Raw genomic sequence first — 24,645 nt, 5'->3', positions numbered from 1 at the left:
CATGAAACTTCGGATAATTGGGGCAGCCGCTTAATCAGGCCAAAATTCACTAGTCCCGATGTGTCCCAAATAACCGGAATGGACTGTATGTGCATCTCTTCTTCAAGAGGAGTGTTTCCATTTACAATGGGTTTCCTCAGCCTACAAGTTATTTCTCGTTAGGAATTTTTTCCTGCCATGAAGTGCAGTTCAAGGTGTCTTGGGCGGTTAAGCCTTGGGCTATCATGCATTCCCGTACTCCATCCATCCATGTCCTCCTAGGTCTTCCTCTTCTCCTTCTTCCAGGAGGTATCCATTCCAGGATAGCCTTTGGATATCTGTTTTCTTGCATCCGTTTTACATGTCCATACCATGTTAGATGCTTTTCTTTGATGGTGTCAATAATAGTCTTTCTCACTTCCATTTTTTCCCTTATGTCTTCATTCTGTTTTCTGTCTCTTCTAGAAGTTACTGCTGAGCGTCTCCAAAAATCCATTTCTGTGGAGAGTATTTGTTTTCCACTCGCCTATTCAATGTCCAGGTTTCCGCTCCATACAATAGAAGACTTTGTACAATTGTTTGAAATATAAGTTTTTTTGTTTTATTTAGGATATTTTTGCTCCACAGAACAGAGTTTAACATGCCGATAGCCTTTCTGCTGTCTGTAATTCTCTTATTGATCTCTGCTTGGGATCATCCATCACTTTGTAAGATTGATCCCAAATATTTGAATCTATCGACTTGTTTGATTTTAAAACCTGCAATATTTAGAATGTGTCCTGGCCCCGAAGAATGTGTATCTCTTCACATGTATATATTTATTACTCTTCTCCAGTATACTTCTTTTTTAAGTCTTCTTTATATACATACATCTCTTTACAAGCAACACAATCATGAATCTTGCATAACAATATACACTAAGGATGCATAGACTGTCTAAAACTAACAATACTACATTAAAACTACATTTAATCTATGAATCTCTTTTTTACATACAAACAAAAATGATGCAAGCTGTATGGAAAAGAACAATTGCTGGATTTCTATTTGCCTGATTTTAATGAAATTTGGGATGGCTTGACAACCTGTTAAAAAAAAAAACTAATTAAAATTTCATGAAAATCTGTCCAGCGGAAGTAAAGGTGTTACATGCAGACAGATGAATATGGTGAAGACAACAGGCACAGATGCACATACATATATGTGAACGTGTGTAAAGATTGCCTACCTTTCTCATTTACAATTATGCATTAAGAGATTGGAGAGGAGGTGCACGTAATACAAATTAAGAGTAGGCTAATAAAATCACAGGAGGCACAGGGCTAGAGTTTATGGGGGTGAAAAAAATTCACACATTGCCTCTAAAAGTTTGTCCAGTTCCTCCTTGAATTTATTCAAGCCATCAACTTCCACAATAACAGGTGGAAGCTTGTTCCAGCAATTAACCACCCACTGGTTAAATGCAAATTTCCACACATCTATTCTACAACCGTCTTTCCTCAATTTCAATTTATGCCTCCTCAGGTTCGTAACCTGAGCAGGCAGAAGAATCCCATCAGAACTCGGCGTGCTCACTCCTCAATCAGATCACCTCACAGGAGCCTGGTCTCCAGCAAATGCAATTTAGTCTTTAAGTCCTAAACTGATTTACAAGGCTCTTATCATTTTCTGCTCCCTATTGTGTCTGAGAACAATTGCAGATGCAGTAAGACCATTGTATCCACTGGGGATATGTTCCAAAACCTACGTAGATGGCTGAAACCGTGTATATAAGCGAACACCTGCTGACCCCATATATAACCTGATTTTCTTGTACATATTTTATATAAGTAGCTTATAGACCTAGTCAAGCTCCGTGGTTTATTTTGAATTTAGATAGAGCGATTTGGAAAGTAAATAATACCTCATGTCCATAGATTAATTAACCGTTCGTAACTTGCCGCCATTGTTACACGATACATGTGCTAGAGTAAGGTTTAATGGAAAACTAGATAGCAAGTATAGTAGTATCAATTAATCAGTAATATTAATTAATCTTATTAAATTTCATTTTCAATTGAATGGTACTTTTTTAACTAAATAAATATAACGACCTAGTTATTACAAACGTAACATCAAATTCATACATAAGTTAACAGGGGATAACTCAGAGATAATATTCAATACCTAAATACATATATGTGTTATAACTGCACTGGGATATAGGTTTAGGGTTATATTGTTTAGTATTGGAATTTTATTGAACTTGAATAGAAATCATGACTCAGACCCGAGCAGCAAAGCAAAAGGCTCAAACTAGTGGAAGTGGTGTGGCTCATGGGGAGAACTGAGGGGGGGCAGTTGTCCTCTGAATCACAGTCTATTGAAATCCACTGCTCGTTTGATGTTTGTGGAGCAATCAGGAATGGGACATGATATTGCCAAGGGAAGTGTGTGTGTGCGTGTACACGCACGCGCGATGTAAGGAGTGCAAGGAAATCAGGCGTCAACTCAGCATTGTTTTGGGCTTATATGAGAGCTTGAAGGACAGGGTGGATGCCCTCGAAGGATTTAAATTGAGGGGCCCATCAAGCTCTCAGCTACCCACATCAATGCCAGAGCTTGCACTTGAACTTCACGCAACACAGCCGCACCCCTCAAAGGCAGAATGCACTGGTCCAAAAGGAACCAGTTGTAGGTGACTATTGTCGGGGAAACGGGGAACACATTGTGCAAAAAAGGATAGATGGAACAGAACCAGGGTATGTCTACCAGGGGAAAAAGTTGATGACGTTGTAGGGCAGATATCATCCTTTAAGGGCACAAAGAGTGATATTGCTGTACACGTTGGCACTAATGATATTAAGAGTAGGAGACTGGCAGAATTACTTAACAAGTACAAGACAATGCTGAAAAAAAAGCCATGAGTTAGGGTTGAATTTGAAAGTGTCTGCAATTCTACCCAGACATGATAGCAGGGAGTATATGATGAGAGCCTTGTCGATCAGATCAGTCCTGGAGAGATTGTGCAAGGCTCAAGGGGTAGAATTTCTCAGCCTGGTCTGTGCTTGTTAACAGGAGAGACTACTTCTACAGGGATGGGATGCAATTAAATAGAAAGGATGCAAGAATATTTGCTGATGCTATCAAGGCAGAGTTAAGTGGGTCGGAAAACTGCTAGCTTGGTGGGGGGGGGGGTTACGGACTAATAGACTAACAGAAGCCGCTGGCAGAGGTAAGTGATTCTTGCACTACTTCTATTGAAATGCAATTGAGCAGCAGCCTGGAAATCAAGGCAATGGGAATTTCCAGGACTGCTGGGAGTCATAGTGGAACAAGTAAATACATAGGCTGTGTTAGGGTAACTAAGAGTAAAAACAGGTGCATGCATACTTGCACTTACATCAATGCTAGGAGTTTAGTTAATAAATTCGATGAGCTTGAAGTGCTCAAAGGCAGATATTGTTGGGATATCAGAGACATGGTGTCACACAGACATAAGCAGTGCAGAACTGGTACAATTTGGGGAGAACAATATGTACAGAAAGGATAGACAGGCCAGGAAGAGATATGCTGTTAGTTAAGAAACACAAAATCTAAGGAATTGCATCCAACTGATGTTGGTGAACAATGCAATGTTGAGTCTGTTTGATGTGACATAAGCACAGGGAAAGAAAAAATGAGTAGGTGTGTGTTACAGGCCTAATGAATCTGATGAGTATAATGAGCAATTGTGCAGAGAAAGAGTGGGCCAGTAAATTAGAGTGTCTTATAATGGGGGATTTTAATTTCCAGGATATTGACTGGAATTTGTGGGTTGGTCACTCATGCTATTGCAAGACTTTTGTGGATTTATTGTATGATTGTTTTCTACAGCAGCATGTTCGGGAGGCAACTAGAGGGAGTAATACTCTTGATCTGATTATCAGTAGTGATTCTTCATGCATTAAGAATCTGCAGATAAAGCAAAAACTAGGTGGCAGTGATCACGGTGTACTGAAGTGGGAGGTAACTACCATTAGGGGTAAAGGGAAGGGGTACAACTGATGATGTTACCAAAAGCAAATTCAAAATGGGAAGCATTCAAAGAATTAATCTTGGAAGCTACTAGGCTTTTCATACCAACAAAGAAATATTGTTCAAGATATAGGCCTAAATGGATGTCAGATGAATTAATTAGACATGTGACAGAAGAAAAATGCATGGGATACATATAAATTAACATGTCACACAGAAGCCTATGACAGATTTAGCTGGTTTGTAACCAAGTTACAAAGGATGTTAGGCAGGCGAAGGCTGATTATGAGAAATCTTTGGCAAAGGATGCTAAGAAAAACAGCAAAGAGTTCTTTACTTATGTAAACTCTAGAAGGAAGGGGATGAATCAGATTGGTCCACTTGATATCGATGGTTCAACTGTTGATGATCTTCCTCAGGTAGCTAACAAACTGAATGAATATTCTGCATCGACATTCACACGAGTTATTCAGGGAGGGGAATGCCAGAGGTGTATTTAACTCTGGCAGTAAGCTAGATAATCTTGTAATAACTGAGAGTAAAGTGGAGGAGAAATTGTTGAAGATAAACACAAGAAAGGCACCTGGGGTGAATGGAATCTATCCAGTTATATTAAAGGTGGTGGCAAAGGAAGAAAGCAAACCCTTAGCCATAATTATGAGAGCTTCCCTGCACTCAGGGGAGGTACCGATGGACTGGAAATGTGCAAATTTGACCCCAATCCACAAAGTAGGATCAAGGGGATACACAGGTAATTACAGACCTGTGAGTTTAACTTCTGTTCCAGGGAAATTAATGGAGGCACTGGTTAAAGAAGCATTACAGGATCATCTAGACAAGACTTCAGTTACAGCTCAGACACAGCATGGGTTTATTAAGGAGAAGTCTTGTCTGATTAATTTGATTGTATACTATGATGTAGTCACAAAGGAACTGGATGCAAAGAATAACTTTGATATCATATATTTGGATCTTAGAAAAGCCTTTGATACTGTTGCACATGGAAGACTGCTGCACAAATTTAAGCAGTGTGGCGTTGGAAGCAAACTGCTGCTATGGATAAAGGGACGGTTGAGTGGGAGAAGACAGAGTGGTAATCAATGGACACTGCTCTTCGTGGACTAATGTTATTAGTGAAGTCCCTCAGGACTCAGTGTCGGGTCCATTGTTGTTTTCTGTATTTATAAATAATATTGATGATGGTATATCAGGTTTAATGTCCAAGTTTGCAGACAATATGACAGTTGGCAGGGTTGTTAGTGACAGTACGCTGCGGCAACAGGATCTAGAAAAGTTGAGCAGATGAGCTGAGGGGTGGCAAATGAAGTTTAACATTGACAAATGTAGTACTACATATGGGAAGCAGTAACCCCAGAGTAACGTATCAACTCTGTGGTACCACGGACAGTGGTAGAGAATGAAAGGGACCTGGGGGTAATTGTGCAGGCAGATATGAAGTTTTCTGAGCAATGCAGACAGTCTGCAAGAGTAGCTCATGGTGTCTTGTCAATGATACACAGGAATTTTTCTAGCAGGGATAAGGTGATTATCCCTTTGTATAAGGCAATGGTCAGGCCACATTTTGAGTACTGTATACAGGTCTGGAGGCCTCATTTTAAAGAAGGATGTAGAGCTGTTGGAACAAGTACAGAGAATGGAAACAAGATTAGTGAATGGAACGAAGGGTTGCTCTTATGAAGAAAGGCTTAAGTTTTGCAGATTATAGTGTCTGGAGACTAGGCACCTGTAAGGTGATCTGATTGAGGTGTATAAAGCCTTGAATGGTTTGAGCATGCTCAATGCTGATGGGGTTCATCCTCTTGCTCAGAATAATCACCTGAGAGGGCATAAATTCAAACTGAGGAAAGACGGTTGTAGGATAGATGTGCGGACGTCTGCCGTTAGCCAACGGGTGGTTGATTGCTGGAAAAAATTTCCATCTGTCGTAGAAGTTGATAGCTTAAATAGATTCAAGGCAGAACTTGACAAACATCTGGAGCAAGTGGATGGGCGAAATAAGGGATTTTTTTTTTTTTTTTTTGGCTAATGCTATATAAGCCTGCTTTCTTGCATGATGTGCCTTTGCTAATGTGAGGGTGGTTCAATAACTCGTGCATAATAAATGTTACTCGGCTGTCTGTTTTGTACGTATAATAAAGTTTAATTGATAAAGTAAACACACAGTAAGACATTACCAACATTAAAGATGGTAATAATAAAGTACAGCAGACCCCAGATTTACCAGGACACCTTCAAGACTCCAAATTAAAAAAAAAAAAAAAAAACCACAGAAATCATAAAATTCAAGTAATAACTAGAATAGATATAAACACATATTTTGCAAGTCGTAAATAAGTGAGAAGAACCGGCATTATAAGTTATCATTGTGAGATTAGTGTACCTATTATCTTGTAACAAAAAAAAAAAAAGAAAGAAAAAAAACAAAGCACAAAAAAGAGAGACCAAATGTTTAGTTTGATTTAGTGCATTACATTGATTGTTGTGTTCTGTTGCACCGCAAAAGGACAAATTGTCTTATTTATCTCAGAATTTTTTTTTTATAGTAACTATTTTTTTTTGTGTGTTTAGAAATTGCAAAAATGATGGGCATATGCAGGAGTTGCTTTCAAATTAAACAACTTGAAATTATTCAAAAGTTTGAAAACTGTGTCAGTTAAATCTCTAATGAACCATTATGTCGGTGGCCAAACCACACGCAACATTGCAAAAAATAAAGGGAAGCTTCATATTGGACACGCGACTAGCATATGTTAAGTTTTTTTGTTTTTTCCCCCGTGGTTAACCGCGGGTAACTGAATCAGTGGATACAGGGCCGCACCTGTACTTTCAAATTTAACCCAAATTGAATTTTTCTCAATATTGCCCTATACTTGAGCAAGTCTTCAGATCACTTACTCTTAATATCATTCATACCAACAATATCACTTTTTGTGCCCTTAAAAGATGATAGCCCTCTACAATGTCATCAACTTCAGCCCCTGATAGACATACCCTCATATTTTTCCACCTTTCCTTATTTGCATATTACATTTCCTGCTTCCCTGACAATCAAGTCGCCAATCATAGCTACTTCCTCTATGAAGTAGCTCTGCTGCAGAGAATGTCATTTTGTTGTAGGCCAATGGAGAATGGTCTCAAGCATTGAAGTTCTCTGAGCAGGGGCAGTGCAGATGCACTACAAAAAAATAAATCTGGATTGTATCCTAGGGTCCAAAATGGAAAAGGGAAGTTGCATGTCTGAAAATATGGATTATTTCATGAAAGTGCAAATTTTGTATGGAATGGAATCAAATTCAACTTTAACAAGTGGGCAGAAAAAAACCCATGAGATGTAATTGTAGAGAGCCCAAAAAAAAAAGCAATTCTTTATTAACAGTTAGCATGGCACCATTTGATCAGTTTACTGGACATGCTCTTCCAGTCACTAACTGGACAGGCTCCAACACTTTTTTTTTGGAAGATATTTTGTTGGGATCCCTGAAAATATTTCTCTCCAGACAAGATGTGACATGACGCAGTTTGTGCACAATAGCATTACCACCCATTTCATCTGATAAGTGAGCTTGATGCTAGGGAGGGGGGGGAGCAGTTAGGGAGGTTGTTGCTTGGCTAGAAGGTAACCTGACATGAAACCCCTTGGCTACTTACTATGGGATCATTTAAAAACCCAGATGTACAAAAGAAAAAAGTTTTGGATATTGCAGAACTGCAGCAATGAACAGAATGGCTGTGAAACAAACCTGTGCCACTGGAGGAAAGTTAACATGTTCAGTAGTCACTAATTTCACAAAGTGAGATCCGAATTAAAATGCAAGAATATCACTTTTAATAATTATTATTATTAATGCTATACATCCAACAATTCTACAATGCCTCACTTATTACTGCTATATCTGACAACTGCACACTAGTTTCCTAAGGCAGAGCATTAGTTTCCAATTAACAATAACTATCAGTTTTATAGTAACTATATAAATTTTATAGTAACTATATAATTTCCAAGTCAGTATATAAACCTTAAATTCAAGGGCCATTATGCTCATATTCCATTTTTAAAAGTTTATTAATTCAAAAAGTGATTCTGGACATGCTTATTACTTTCTCATTCAACCTTAAAATACATACTAGAAATTTGTACATTCTTTCAAAATGCCCTTATATATTAATATTGTATACATATAAAAACACATTACTTCCCTACCTTCACATTTGTCACAAATCACATTCTTCTGCACTGCCAACTTCCTGACAGCTCCATTATACAGTTCTTCTAGAGTAATACCCAGTTGGTGAATAACATCTTTACCTCTTCGCTCTCGTCTACGGCTACCTCCACCACCAAAAAACATATCAAATATATCCATTGGTGAAGAAAAGCCACTATGACCAGAAGAATGTCCCTCTTTAATGGCTTGCTCACCACCTTGATCATACAGCTTCCTTTTTTCAGGATTTGACAATACTTCATATGCTTGAGAGATCTGCTTAAACTGGAGGAGGAGGAAAAAACCTAAATAAACTATTCTCTCTCCCAAAAGCAACATTAATATCATTTTTAATAAACTACATAAATATACCCTTGTAACATTTTGTTTAGATCTCAAAAGTTTTGCTGCATCTCCTGTCACAACACATCAGATCAGAGCACTTTAAATTCCTGTGATTTTAGTGTTTTTTCTAAAAAAGGAAAAAAAAAAAAAAAAAAAACTGTGCCAGTCTATATTTAATGCCTCTTGAACATTTTTTTTTTTTTTTTGAGTTATCACGAAGTCTCATATATTGCTAATATAGATATTAAGACATACCTAAAATAAGTTTATTGCTTACAGATCTGAAGTCACAAACAATCAAACTGATGTCTATTTCTCACAAAAGTTGATAGAGTTCCTTTCATACAAAGAAAACTCTGCTGTCCAGATTGATCAAGAATTGAGAAGAGCTACCAAGACAAATGCAGTGTTCATAGATGGCTTGCATATTTTAAAGGAGGAATTGTTGATATTTGTAACCAGTCAAGGTGCAGAAGACCAAAATGTGTGTGTATTGAAGAAAACACCAGAATTTTGGATGAAATGATTCAGAAACAGAGAACAGTAGCCATGCATGCAATTTCAAAGAGCAGTGTATATACATTTTAGCCACATCAGTATATTACTGTAAACGATGTACTCATTCTGTTAACAAGAGAAATTAAATTTTCAGGCATATCTGCCAAGACCTGCTGCAGGAGTGGAATTATTTAAGTTTTTTTTAATCAACTGATAACAGGTGATGAGACCTGAATCTTCCACGACTCTTATTTTAAATGCCAGTCTATGGAATGGACACATCTATCACCGAAATTGGACCTTCAATGTCCCAAGACAGAGGAGAGGTCTGATTTCGGTTGATTTTTTTAGAGAAAGATTTTATTTTTGTTTCAAACAATAAATAAAGAAAAGATATTGCCAAACACTTGAAAATAATCACATTACACAAAATGTGACACCAAAATACATTAACACCATGATAATGCCAGGCCACACACTCCCTATATGATTTTTTTTTTTTTTTTTTTTTCCGGTAGTTGTTGGCGCATCGGCTTCTGTGGCCATAATGCACCTCCCAAGGTTTTTGCAGTACTTTGATCCAAGCCCGAGGCGGGATTCGAACCCGCGACCTTTGGGTTGCTAGGCAGGTACTTTACCCACCCGGCTAGCCTGGTCGGCACCTATATGATTCAGATCAAAATTGAAAACCTAGGATGGAGAGTTTGCCTCATCTTGCAGTCTGAACTTGGCTCGGTCTGATTTTCTATTTAGACATCTGAAAATATAGTGTCAGGTTGGTTTAAACAGCAGGGTACATCTTTTTACCACAATGAATAAGAATGTACCGTGCAAAACAGCAGATAACTAATTCTTAAATTGATAAAATATTTAAGAGATAGTATTAAAGTGTAAAAACAAATAAGATATGGCAAATGCACCAAAGCACACAAAGCAGCAGCAATGGATGCAAATGTAAATATATGCATATAATAAAAATATGACAAATAAAAATAAAGATGGTTGTACAAAATGTCCAGAAAGCCACAGCCCAAAAAGGAAGATAGTCGAAAATGTAATATATTTTGCATCTGCATCCTTTGCTGCTGCTGCTTTGCGTGCTTTGGTGCATTTGATTTGTCAAAACGATTTTTATTTTTTGTTATCTCTACTGGTTTTAATTCACTATTTATATATATATATATATATATATATATATATATATTATCCATATAATCTACCTTGTTTATCAATACACATGCTTCCCAGTGAGTCTGTTTAATAAATAATATGAAATGCAACAAAAATATATATATTTTTGTTGCATTTCAAAACTTATGGCCAAAAAGCCATTACACTGTAACTGAACCTAATAAATTTCATTAGACTTAAGTGCACACAGATTTTAAAATTATTCAGGTCATCAACAAAACTAACGTATTATTATTATAAAAGAGTGATCACTAAGTGTGATTCAGAATACGGTAATCTGAACCAAGTCAAATAACTGCAATGTTCTTGTGTGTGTGTGTGTGTGTGTGAGAGAGAGAGAGAGAGAGAGAGAGAGAGAGAGAGAGAGAGAGAGAGAGAGAGAGAGAGAGAGAGAGAGAGAGAGAGAGAACGAGCACAACAGTGCATAAACCCATAGTTATGCAAGTAAGCATGTGTATCACATCTGGTAGATCCATCACGTTTGCTGGAAGTTAATTAAATACAGTACTTTATTATGAAATATATATAAAAATATAGTACACAAGTTACTAAGTATCATTAAATAGTAACAAAAGAATCAATCTTAAATGAAACAGTCAAATCAATTAAATCTTTAACATAAATTTATCTAATTAAAAGAAACATTTTATTTGCACAGTGGCTTATACACAAGAATTGTTCTTTATCAATGTTACTGCAGACTAATGCATTCTCTATTATGCTCAATGCATTTTGGGCAACTTTTTTTAGAAGGTAGAGCGAGTACTCTCATTTTCATCACTGGTAACAAAACCTGATTGTTTTGCTTGATACTTGGCAGCTCTTCAGGTGTGGCTATGGTAGCAACTTCATCACCTACCTTCAAAAACGCCTCAAATTTTCTAACAAAATCCATATGCCCCTTCAAAGTCCCCACCCCCAATTCAACACTTACCACATTTGTTTTTCTTCAAGATCAAGTTTTCCAATGATATGCTCTCCAAGGTCACTTGGAGAGCATATCATTTAAAAACTCTGAAGCAGTTGATTATTACCTTTAATGCAATACTGTCTTAAGCAATAACAATAAACATCAAAGATATTCCACTTTGACTGTAAATTATTCCCCACCTATGTTGCAGACCAAGTACCTTATGAGGCGGGCTCCATGTGCTCTCTCGAGGTTATAAATGATGCATCTATCCAATGGCTGCATAAATTTTAATGAAATTTGGATGGCTCAATAAATTTTTCCAAAAGAGCCAAATATGACAGATGGAGACAACAGGTGCATTACACATATTAATGCATCTAATTTAAAAGGATCTCTATATAAATGACTTGCTTACTAAAAGGAGACTACAGTTTTCAGCTTTTCCTCTGCCAAATTGTTTTGTTCTTTTCCTGTAAGTGTGTACCAGTGAAGTATCACATTATGTACATCAAGAAAGAAAAGTTAAGTATGGAAGTTTTTTTCTTTAATGTAAATGAGCTGGCCTACACAATGGGGAACCTTTCTATTGAACTGTGCAATACAGGACCAAAACCATCAATGAAGCAGTTATGAAATATTAGAAATACTGCGCAAGTTCTGAAATATGAGTGACCGCCCAGGCCTGAATCAATGTAGGCAGAGATTGAGGTGTGGCATCAATACACCACACTGAGGAATGCTGCTCCTCTGTGTTACCAGCAATACTACCACTTTGCTTACTGGAGGCTTGAAGTGGTGAAACCATTGTTTAGTTTTCAGAGCTATGTTTGCAGGTCTGCCACTAGATAGGTTCAGTCTACTATACTGAACCTATTGGTAATTTTCTAGGAGAGATCTGGAGCAGCTAATTCTACCCCCTCCTTCAACCAGCACACATGTGCAACAACCTTTTACTGTTCAAATTCAAAATCACAGAAAACTTTTTTCTTCTTCATTTATTCCTTGAACTCCCATTTTCTTGACAACCTCCCTTCACATTTCCTGAAAATTATAAATCTTGAGTGTGAACAATGGTATTAAAAAGTAATAAATATGATTAAAGAATCTGTGCTTTTTATTTTATTTATTTTTGCCTTTACAGTATCTCTTGTCAGTACTTGACGTGTACTGCACAAGACTAGGTTGATTGGCTCCATTTTTTGTCATGATACTATGACAAACAATGAAGTCTGCCTGTATATATAAATATATATCAAAATTTAAAGGATAAACAGTTTAAATATAAGAAATAATGATTAACTCACTTTTTCACCTTCAGAAGGATTTTTGTCAGGGTGATATTTAAGTGCTAATTTTCTATATGCCTTTTTCAGTTCATCTTGAGAACAGCTTGGCTTAACACCCAAAATATCATAATAAGTTGTTTCCTTCACCATTTTTAAAAATGTGTATACCTACAAAAAAAATAAAATAAATAAATAAAAAAAAAAAGACCTGCTAAAGGTTAAAAGAACAATGACATCTAGAAACAAGAAATCTACCTTGCTTTCCAATAACTAATGCAATAATTAGAGAAACTTCAAGTCATTTGTATCTTAGAAATTTCCCCACGAAGACAATTCTTTTGGCACTTTTACTACTAAAAATTAGCTTTCCAGTTTTAACCCACTTAAATTTTTCCAATATTTTACCACGAAGCTCTAACAGCTGTTGAATCCCCAATGTGAAAAAAAACATCAGAATTTGTTTTCTATTTCTGTGCAATTAAATCGTTCACACAATTTTCTCACTCTGAATTGTGGATATGAACATAAATAAAAGAAACCCCTTAACCCTTTTGCATCCAGGCACCCCCAAGTACCTTTCCACAGCACTGTAATTTATCTACACACTAGCAGAGTTATACAGTGTATGCCACTTGTGATCATGGATAACAGTATCACTGATGTAATGTTATCACTTATGCAGTACCACGATGTATACTAATACACACAAAAAAACTGTTTATTGTAACTAGTGCTTTGGTTTAGGTATCATTTTTTTTGCATATTACAGTTCATTTACATGGAGTGAGTGAAAGTAACATTCAGATTTATTCTTAAACTCTAACATGTTGCACGTCTAGTTACTGCTGCTGCATTGTACATTTCACATGGTTGTTAGTATTGTTACTCTGTAAAAGAAACCTACCAATCTGACTGTTTTACAGTAGAGCATTAACCCTTTTCAAATTCTTGATTTTAATATTTTGTTTTTAGTAGTTTGTATAGATTTTGAGGAACATTATAAGCAGTTTCATTTTTAGTAATAGTAGTAATGGCAAATGATGTAAGAAAGCAATCTTCTATCGCATCAGCAAAAAATTAAAAAAAAAAAAAAAAATATAATAAAAATACACAGTTCATCCATACCCTCTAAGAATTTCAAGGAAGAATTTTTCTTCCTTGAGTTTATTCATCCCATCCACTTCCACAACAACAAATGGAAGCCTGTTCCAACAATCAACCACCTGCTGGCTGAAAGCAAACTTCAGCATATCTATCCGGCAACCATCCTTCAACTTGAATTCGTGTCCCTTTGTGTATGTAATCTCTACAAGTGAAAGAAGGCCATTAACATTCAGCTTACTCAATCCATTCAAGGGCTTAACACATCAATCAGATCTCCCTACAAATGCCTAGTGTTAAGACACTACAATTTTCAAAAGTGAAGCCTTTCTAGGCAAGAGCACCTTTTTGTTCCCTTCACTAGTCTGGTTGCCCTTTTCTGCACCCATTCCAGCAAATCTGCATCCTTCCTAAAAGTGAGGTGATACCTGCATACAGTACTGAAGATAGGATAACCATGGCCTTATACAAAGGGATAATCACCTCACAATTTGCAAAAGTAAAGCTTTTTTAGGCAAGAGCACCTTTTGTTCCCTTCAACAGTCTGGTTGCCCTTTAATGCACCCATTCCTCTGTATATCCCTTATACAGAGGAATGGGTGTAACATAAACCCCATTATCCTGCTAGCAAAGTTTTTTTTATATCAATGACAAAACCTGGTGAACTGTACTGGCAGCATGTCTGCACTGTAAGAGAATTTCATGCCTGATTGCACAATTACCCCCAAGTCTTTCATTCTCCAGTAGCCTCAATGTAGTACCACACATCTGATAAGGTACTATGGGGTTATTGCTACCCATATGCAGTAGCTTGCATTTAACAATTTTAAACTTCAACTGCCATTTCTCAGCTTCGTATCATCTGCAAATTTAACATTACACCTGATATATCTTCATCAATATTATTGATAAATACTGAAAACAACAATGGGCCCAGCATTGAACTCTGGGGAACTCCGCTAATAACATTAGTCCATGAAGAGTAGTGCTCATTAATAACCATTGTCTTCTTCCACTTAGCCATCCCTTTATTCATAGCAGTAACTTGCTCGTAATGTCATGTTGATCCAGTTTGTACAGCAGTCTTTCATGTGCAACGGTACAAAAGCTTTCCTGAAATCCAAGTAAAAACAAAAAAAAAAAAAAAAAACAAAACCTGCAGCCATTAACTGCAGGATGGAAGCCTTCTCAAGAATTCATGTCGAGGAAAATAGACCATAATCTGCCATGCTGGTCCAGTGCAGGTTGACAGATAGTAGTAGTAGTGGCATGTGATGCAAGAAAGCAAGTGTATGAGCTTATGCAGCATCAGCAAAAAAAAAAAAAAACTGCACCATTCCCTCCTGTCCTGTTCCTCCTTAAATTTATTCAACCTATCAACTTCCACAACGACAGATGGAAGTTTGTTCCAGAAATTAACCACCCGCTGGCTAAAGGCAAATTTCCGCACATCTATTCTACATCTGTCTTTTCTTAATTTGAATTTATGCCCCCTTAGGTTCGTAATCTGAACAAGTGGAAGTATCCCATCAGAATTCAGCGTGCTCAACCCATTCAAGGCCTTATACACCTCAATCAGATCATCGTGCAGGTGCCTAGTCTCCAGCCACGGCAATTTGCAGAACTTAAGCCTCTCTTGGTAAGAGGATCCCTTCATTCCCCTCACCAATCTTGTTGCCCTTCTCTGTACATGCTCAAGCAAATCTACATCCTTCCTAAAATGGGGCCTCCAGACCTGTACACAGTACTGAAGGCGTGGCCTGACCACTGCCTTATACAGAGGGACAATCACCTCCTTTTCCCTGCTAGCAAAATTCCTATACAGGTGATCCCCCGCTTAACGCTGATAATTTGTTCCGGAAAAACAGAGCGCTAAGTGAATCCGCACTAAGCTAGCACCGCATTCCCATAAGGTAACATATGTATTTGTGAGTTGTGGTCGGTGCCATAGGATATTTCCTAATCAATAATAGATGGTAGTGAAACGATGCACAAATGTCGGTCAAAATATTTAATATTCAAATATTAAAATATTCTGCATTATATACGTATATAATTATGTGGTAACTACTTACGTATCAAAATTAAACTTAAAATTCCAATTAAAATCACGAATTTAACTGATCTAAATTGATTTAATTTTAATTAAATCAATTTAGATGATTTTAATTGATGATTTTAATCAAGAAAAATGTGTCGATTTTGGGTTGAACTTTGGCCCTCTTCCAAATAAACTAAAAGGGGCATTAATCTTAAATTCCCCGCAGAGTTATCACCCAACAATAAAGTGAACCGATCCTTCGCCGCTCTGAAACCTGGCATGTTTTTTTCTTCTTTCAATATGAAACTTCTTTTAGGTATTCGTTTCCACAAAAGTCCTGCTTCATCTATGTTAAAAACTTGTTGAGAAGTATAACACATAATACACTTTCTTTTTTGAAAGTTTTGGCTCCTTGATCTGCACTTGCGGCTTCTCCCTGGATTTTAAATCTATTCAACCAGCCCTTACTAGTTTTAAATGGTTTCACATTTTTTTTTTAGGTGAGTTTTCTTCAGATCATCATATTGGCTAATCTCTCCATCTCTCTCTCTCTTTTTTTTTTTTTTATAATATTTAACTTAACTGAATTCTGCATTGGATATAATCTTCAATAAAATCCTAATAGCCGGCCTAGCCCTAGTTGCTTGCAATGGAACAGCTATCTTTCCCACTGCTAAAATTAATTCTTTATTTTTTTTTTATAATTGTTCTTACAGTTAAACTTGCAAGTCCTAAATTATGGCACGCACCCGCTTGCGTTTGATCGAAATCTATTCGCTTCAAAACGTCTAATTTAACTTTCAAATTCAGTCTTTTTCTTACATTTGTAGTCTTCATACTGCATCCTGACATTGCTTTTTCATTCTTATCCGCCATTATTAACTCTTCGAAAATGTAACTGCATTGGTTGTATTAATTACAATACAATGTTCGAGTAAACTGTCCGTTAAGCACTATGTCTAATACTGTACTGTACTGAGTGATGACTAGACTTCAGATAAATGCATATAACGCAAATATTACAAGCAATATACTTGATCATTTTTTAAAATGTTGATCTCGGAACTACATAACTCTCTGTACTGCAATTAAATTAGCGTGCGAGAAAATTTCACTGAGCGCGGGAAAAATTTTTCAAGTCAGCGTGGGAAACGTTTTAATGCCGTTTTGCTATTCATTTTCAAGCTATCGACTCCATCAAATGAAACAATTTCGTTAAATATGCCAAAAATGCAATCTGTAAAAGAGCGTTATAATGATCTGTGACAGCATTATAGTCAGATATGGATTATAATATAAGAACACCATTATAGCAAATCAGTGTAAAGCAAACCACGTTATAATGGGGGCATGCTGTATATCATTGACAAAACCCCATGACCTGCCCTGGCAGCCTGTCTGCATTGCTCAGAAAACTTCATATCTGAATGCACAATTACTCCCAGGTTTTTTTTCATTTTCTACCACCTTAAGTGTAGTATCGCACAGTTGGTACGTTTCTCTGGGGTTACTTCTACCCATATGCAGTACTTTGCATTTGTCAAGGTTAAACTTCAGTTGCCACTTCTTAGCCCATCTGTTCAAATTATCTAGATCCTGTTGCAGTAGCACACTGCCATTACTGTCATTAACAATCCTGCCAACCTTTGTATCATCTGCAAACTTTGACATTAAGCCTGATATACCTTCATCAATATCATTGATAAATATACAAAACAGTGGACCCAACACCGAACCCTGTGGGACTCCACTAATAACATTAGTCCACGAAGAGCAGCACCCATTGATTACCATCCTCTGTCTTCTCGCACTTAACCATCCTTTTATCCATTGTAGCAACTTACCCTTAATACCATTCTGCTCCAATTTGTACAATAGTCTTCCATGTGTAACAGTGTCAAAAGCTTTCCTGAAATCCAAATATATGATATCAAAATTATTTTTTGCATCCAGTTCCTCTGTAACCACATCATAATATCCTATCCAATTTGTCAGACAAGACTTTCCCTTAACAAACCCATGCTGTGTCTGAATTATTGCTGCAGTCTTGTCTAGATGATTCTGCAATGCATCTTTAACAAGTGACTCCATTATTTTACCCGGAACAGAAGTTAAACTAACTGGTCTGTAATTACTCGTGTCACCCTTCGATCCCCCTTTGTGAATTGGGGATACATTTGCATATCTCCAGTCTGTGGGAAACTCCCCTGAGTCCAAAGATGCTCTTATAATTATGGCTAAGGGTTTGCTTAGTTGCTTTGCTCCCTCCTTTAATTTAATATAACTGGATAGATCTCATCCACCCCAGGTGGATGAGATCTTCAACAATATCTCATCCACTTTGCTCGAGGTTCTAAAAAGAGTTGTTGCGACTGTGAAACTTTAGCTTCATTAGGGTTGGGATTTCGAGGGCATGATAATAATGTAGGAAATTTTATGAGTTGCTTAGAATACTTAGCTAATTTTGATATGTTTTTGAAAACTCACTTAGAAACTTGTGGTAAATGTGGTAAAGGACAGGTGAATTATCTTTCTAATACTACGTGTGACATCCAGATGACCTTTGAATTTCCTCAAACTGTCGGCCTCTACCACCCACGAAGGCAACTTATTCCAGTAATTTATAACTCGCTGGCTAAAATAAAACTTCCTGCAGTCCAATCTAAACATTTCCCCCCCTTAACTTAATTATGTCCCCTAGTTCTAGCATCATTTATAATCTTGAAAATTTTGTCCTCATTCATTTTACTGATGTCTCTCAGAGCCTTAAACACCTCAATCAAATCTCCTCTAAGGTGTCTAGTTTCCAAACTCTGCAACCCACATATTCGAAGTCTTTCTTCATAAGGACGCCCTTTTGCCGATCTCACCAGGCGAGTTACCCTTCTTTGCACCCTTTCAAGAAGCTCGATGTCTTTCTTTAGGTGCGGTCTCCATACTTGAACACAGTATTCCAAGTGTGGTATAACATAAGCCTTATATAATGGGATTATCACGTCCCTATCTCTACTTGCAAAAGTCCAACAGATCATCGATAGGACACCATGGGCCTTCCTTGCAACCTGTTTACATGCTCAGAGAATTTCATGTCTGACCGTATCGTAACAGCCAAGTCCCTTTCCTCCAGTACTGGGTTTAGTTGAACTCCACCAAGTGAATAAGTTTTTTTGGGATTACTGTTTCCCAGGTGTAATACCTTACACTTTGTTGGATTAAAGCACAGCTGCCATTTTTCTGACCCTTCCTGAAGTCTATCTAGGTCTCTCTGAAGAAGCTCAGCTTTACAGTGATCATTAACTACTCTACCAATTTTAACATCATCTGCAAATTTAGACATCACGCCCTCTATCTCTTCATCAATGTCGTTTATGAAAATTAAAATCAAGAGTGGTCCTAATACAGATCCTTGGGGAACCCCACTTCTTACATCAACCCAATCTGAAGAATAGCCATTTATCACAACCCTCTGCCTCCTGCCCTGAAGCCATCCTTCTATCCATCTAAGGATTTTCCCAGTGATTCCAACCTGTTCCAGCTTATAAAGCAACCGCTCATGTGGGACTGAGTCAAAAGCTTTGCTGAAATCTAAATAAACAATGTCGAAATTATTCCCTAAATCCAGATCGTGAGTGACCCTTTCGAAATAGCGAACCAGATTTGTTAAACATGATTTTCCCTTTACAAAACCATGCTGAGTATCCTTGAGAATTTCAATTCGATCCAAATGATCCTGAATTCCACCCTTGATCATTGCCTCCATGATTTTCCCTACTACTGAAGTCAGACTGACAGGTCGATAATTTCCAACTTCACTTTTAGAGCCACCCTTATGTATGGGAGATACATTTGCACTTTTCCAATCCAAGGGCATCTCCCCAGAGTCTAGTGATGCTCGCATAATTAGCCTCAATGGTTCAATGCACTTGCTTGCCGCCTCTCTTAAGATTATAGGGTATATATTTCATCAACTCCAGGAGCCTTACTGGTCTGTAGGCTCGAAAGTTTTTTTCATTAAATAATCTTGCGAAATTTCAATATCATTAATTACATATTTTTTAACTTCGCTCCCACAATTTCCCATTGCCACAAAAGGCTTTTCATTTGTAAATATCGATGCAAAATAACTGTTGAGTTCAACTGCAACGGCAGCTGGTGTATTTATTACTATCCCCTTTCCCCTTACGTAAAGGTCCGATCTGGTTTGTCCTGCTCTTCTTGGCATTTATATATGTGAAGAATTCTTTATCCCCCCCTCTTTGCTCTGTTTGCTAGTGATTTCTCATAAACTGCCTTTGCCTGTCGAACCTTTTCTGTGGCTCTATTACACATCACCTTGTAGCTGTTATAGGCTTCAGTACTTTTTATTGCTCTGTAACCTTTCCATGCCACCTTTTTCTGCTCAAGTAATGTGGCAACTTCACTATTCATCCAACTTGGAACCCTTCTCGTGGAGTATTTTTTTTAATGGTATATACGCATTCAAGGCATCTGTGATTAATGTTTTAAAAGTGTACCACAGTTCAATTGTACTCATTCTCTGTGCGATATCTACCCAGTTAATAGAGGCCATGTAGTACCTTAAGGCATCGTAATTTCCTTTTCTGAAATTAAAACCCATCTGCAAAACCCATTTTGCATCTTCATTCACACAGGACAAATTATTTAAGGGAGTGGAGGCCAGAAGTGGATCACATTCTAACAGGCAGTTAATCGATTTTCTAATACTGAAAAGAAAGTGGAAAGAAATTGTTGAAGTTAAGCATAAGAAAGGCACCTGAGGTGGATGGGATCTATCCAATTATATTAAGGGAGGCAGCAAAAGAAGTAAGCAATCCCTTAGCCATAATTATGAGAGCATCCTTAGATTCAGGGGGTCCTCGTGGATTGAAGATGTGTGAATGTATCCCCAATTCAAAAAAGATCAAAGGGTGACATGAGTAATTACAGACCTATTAGTTTAACTTCTGTTTCAGTGAAAATAATATTCTCTGGTTAAAGAAGTAATGCAGGATAATCTAGACAAGACTGCAGTTATACTTCAGGCACAGCATTGGTTTATTAAGGGAAAATCTTGTCTGCCAATTTGATTGGATATTGTGATGTGGTCACAAAGGAACTGGATGCAAAAAATTATTTTGATATCAATAGTTGGATTTTAGGAAAGCTTTTGATACTATTGCACCTAAAAGACTGCTGTTCAAATTGGAGTAATATGGCATTGAGGGCAAATTGCTGCTATGGATAAAGGGATGGTTGTGTGGGAGAAGACAGGAAGTGGTAATCAGTGGATACTGGCTACTGGCATTGATGAATTATAACTAGTATTGCTCGTGCACGTCAAAGTATCCTGCTACAATTTGATAACCTCCTGCCATTTTCAAGCCTCAATAATTGCTCATGTGTGAATGTAGATGCAAAATACTCATTCAGTATGTTTGCTATCTGAGCAGGATCATCAACAGTCGAACCATCAATGTCAAGTGGACCAATTAGATTCATCCCCTTCCTTTTAGAGTTTATATAAATAAAGAAATCCTTGCTGTTTTTCTTAGCATCTTTTGCCAAGGATTTCTCGTAATCTGCCTTCGCCTGCCTAACCTCCATTGTGACCTGATTACAGACTAGCTTATATCTGCCATAGGCTTCTGAGTCGCTTGATAATTTATATGCATCCCATGCATTTTTCTTCTCTGTTATGAGTCTCATTAGATAACCATTTAGGCCTAAACCTTGAACGATAGACCGTATTTAGCAGTCAGGGGTTTGAACCCCAATCTAGTCAGTGTTACTGCACTCCCGCTCCTAGCAGTCTATATGATGTCAAAATAATTTTTGCATCCAACTCCTTGGTTACCATATCATAGCAACATAACAGATTGGTAAGACAAGGCCACCTCTTAACAAATCTATGCTGTGATTGCAGTATAATTGAATAACTATCCAGATGGTCCTGCATTACGTCTTTAACCAGTGATTCAATTATTCCCCCCCCCCCTTTTTTTATGGAAACACCAAACGTGAGAGGTATTAGAACATATAGTACTTAGTACCGTGCTTGGGGTGGAGGTTGAGAAGATGAAAGATGATATTTGTGGACATTGGACTTTAACTTCTGTAGACCGTAATTTTCAGGAAATACATCTGAAGGAAGGTTGTTCCAGAAAACAGCAATTGAATGAATAAACAAGGGAGATGAAAAGTTGGTTCTGAATTTGAAGTTCGACAGTAAATGGATGTTGGCTGGTGGCAGCATGCATTCGGACTGTTTTGAAAGAGAGCAGGAATTACAGAAGCCAGTTCAGAAGAACAGTGCCCATGGAAGCATCTGTAGAAAAGGCATGCAGCAGAAACAGTACATCTATGAGACAGCGAGTGGAGAGAATCTGTTAGAGGAGTCATTAATTAACCTCAATGCCCTCTTCCGATTGGAATCTAGAAGCCTGAGAGAGGTTTTGGGGGCACCACCCCAGATGTGGGAACAATATTCCATGGTGGGGCAGATTTGCAATTTATACAGGGTGAGCAGCTGTTTGGAAGAAAAGTAACGCCGAGAGCAAAAGAGAAAACCAAGTTTTTTAGATGCAGAGGAAGCAATATTTGTAATGTGCTTGTGCCAAGAGAGATTAGAAGTCAGGGTAATCCCCAAAAGAGATATCATTTTGCCTAGAAATCTGAGTGTCACCAAAGATAAGCATAGGAGCAGAAGAATCCTTTTTGCGAGATACAAGACAACTGAGTTTTAGAAAGATTAAAATCAACTAAGCTGTCTTTGCCCCATTGGAGAATTACCTGGAGATCGGCATTTAAGGAATTGGTGGCATATATCGAAAAGTTGAAGCTGATTAAGCAGGGAAAGGTTTTTCAAAATGAAAAGTGGAATGTAATGTGCTATCATCGGCAAAACTATGGATAGGATATCCAGTCAACGAAAGGTCATTAACATACAAGACGAAAAAAGTGGGGGAAAGAACTGAATCTTGGGGGACACCAGCATTAGTGGAAAAGTTAGAAGACAGAGAGCCATCTACCATCACCTTCAGTGAGCAATCAGAGAGAAAACTGGATAACCAATTACTAAAAACAGTTGGCATACCATAAGATGGAAGTTTGTTTAGAAGACCTTTATGCCAAAACACGATCGAAAGCCTTTGAGATGTCAAGGACAACTGGTTGTGTTTCACCAAACTTTTCCATAGAATTTGTCCATAAATGGGTAACATAGGCCAGAACATCACCAGTGGATTGACACTGACGATCGTTGATCAGATGGAAGATTTCTAGGTAGTTGAAGAGTTGGCAGTTAATTGATTTCTCTATTACTTTAGAAAGAGTAGAAGTAATTGCAATGGGATGATAATTGGATGGGAGGGACTTGTCACACTTTTTAGGAACTGGCTGGATATGAGCAAATTTCCAAACAGAAGGAAAAACACCTTTGGAATAAGAAAGTGAAAAAAGGAGAAATACCATCAGGACCTGGAGCTTTCTTAGCATCAAGATTCGTCAAAATCCTTCTGACATCCTTTTGACAGAAGACCGCAGGAGGCATTGAATGGAGTGTTGGGAATGGTGGGAAGTGTTTTACCAAGATCATTAATACACGAGTTGGAAGAAAAATGGGATGCTAGCAGGTCAGCTTTATCCCTGGCCAAAGTGACAACAGAACCATCTGGTTTTGACAGAGGTAGGAGCAAAGATGGGCAAAAGTTGTGGCCAATAGATTTGGCAAGAGACCAGAATACTCTGCTACCATTAGAGCAAGAAGCAAGTTTTCTACTCCTAGCCTGATCAAAATCTAGTTTGGACTGATTAATGGCTGCTTTACGATCGTTGCGAGCTTTGGTGTAGGCAGAAAATGAAACTGAAGAATTGGAAACAAGCCAATTACGATATGCAACATTCTTCTCTTGAACAACCTTAGCACATTTATTGGAAAACCAAGATTTAGATAAAGGACGAGATTTTAAAGTCGAGCGTGGAATAAAGGATTCCATTCCTACAAGAATAATTTCACTGATACGACCAGAGCAAACGTTGGTATCAGAAGTTTTGAAACAGTAGTCGGGGCCAAGGAAAAGAAATCTTGCAGGTCATCCCATTTTGCATTCTTGTAAAGCCAAACAATACGAGGTTGGGAATAGCCATGAGATAAAGGCTCCATTGGAGAAGAAACAATCACCAAGTTGTGATCTGAGGTACCTAAAGGACCACTCAGACTGTATACTTAGGATTTTTTGTGAGAAAAAAATCAAGTGTGTTGGCTGTATGGTTAGGATTGTCTGGTATTCTTGTAGGTAAATGTACAATCTGTTCAAGGTCATTAGAAATGGCAAAGCCTCAGCATCTTGATCAGCTGGGTTGGTGTGATTAGAAAACAGAAGCCAGCTGGAGTTGTGAACATTAAAATCACCAAGGAAAATTATCTCACTCTTAGCAAAGTTGGACTGGAGTAAGTCAAGTTGCAAAGAGAGGAAGTCAAAGAGCTCCAAGTGATTAGTGGAGTTGGGAGAACAGTAGAGACAGCAGATGAATTTGACAAAATGAGGTAGAGAGATTTTAAGCCAGAGAAGATCAAAGAGAGGACATGTGTATATGTAAGGGCGGCACCTAGAACGTTTGTTCAACTCCGCCTTGTGTCTCTGTGAAGAACAGTATCACTACAAATGGGCCAGATATGTGTGTGACGTACGTTTGTGTGTATTATGTGTGTGTTCTGTTGTTATGTTCTGGCCACTTGGCTACCCAGAAGCAGCAGTCGCCTGGACAGATGATTCTGGGTACTCGTCCACACCACGGGAAGGTGGGCCAGTCCCAGAAAAACACGTATTGTCTCAAGAGAGACTCTGACCCACCTAGTGTTGCCAGAAGGTGGAACAGATTCCTCTGGGGGCCCATTCCAGAGGGAGGAGATAAAGACAGAAGAGCCCAAAAAAAAAAAAATAAATAAATAATAATAAAAAACCACCCGTGGTGCAGTTAGGGGAAAAAAAAAAAAAAGTAAAATAATAATAAATTAATTAATTAATAAAAAATATATATTAAATAATAATGATAAAAAAATAATAAAAA

At 37.7% G+C, this 24,645-nt stretch overlaps 1 protein-coding gene across 1 annotated transcript in view; it reads right to left on the bottom strand.

The window, feature by feature from the left end:
• Droj2 (DnaJ heat shock protein family (Hsp40) member A4-like) overlaps window positions 1-24,645 on the bottom strand; it is a 67,529-nt gene that overhangs the window by 18,091 nt on the left and 24,793 nt on the right. The window contains exons 2-3 of the mRNA XM_090379965.1: window positions 12,453-12,602; window positions 8,198-8,486 (exon numbers count right to left, since the gene is read on the bottom strand). Coding sequence (XP_090236091.1) covers window positions 8,198-8,486; window positions 12,453-12,584 — 421 coding nt within the window. The 5' untranslated portion in view covers window positions 12,585-12,602. The remainder of the gene's footprint in view (window positions 1-8,197; window positions 8,487-12,452; window positions 12,603-24,645) is intronic.

The sequence above is a fragment of the Mastigoproctus giganteus genome, chromosome 8, assembly GCF_048544385.1.
Source record: "Mastigoproctus giganteus isolate SK-2022 chromosome 8, ASM4854438v1, whole genome shotgun sequence".
Taxonomy (NCBI): domain Eukaryota; kingdom Metazoa; phylum Arthropoda; class Arachnida; order Uropygi; family Thelyphonidae; genus Mastigoproctus; species Mastigoproctus giganteus.
This window is presented reverse-complemented; position numbering and strand designations above follow the sequence as displayed.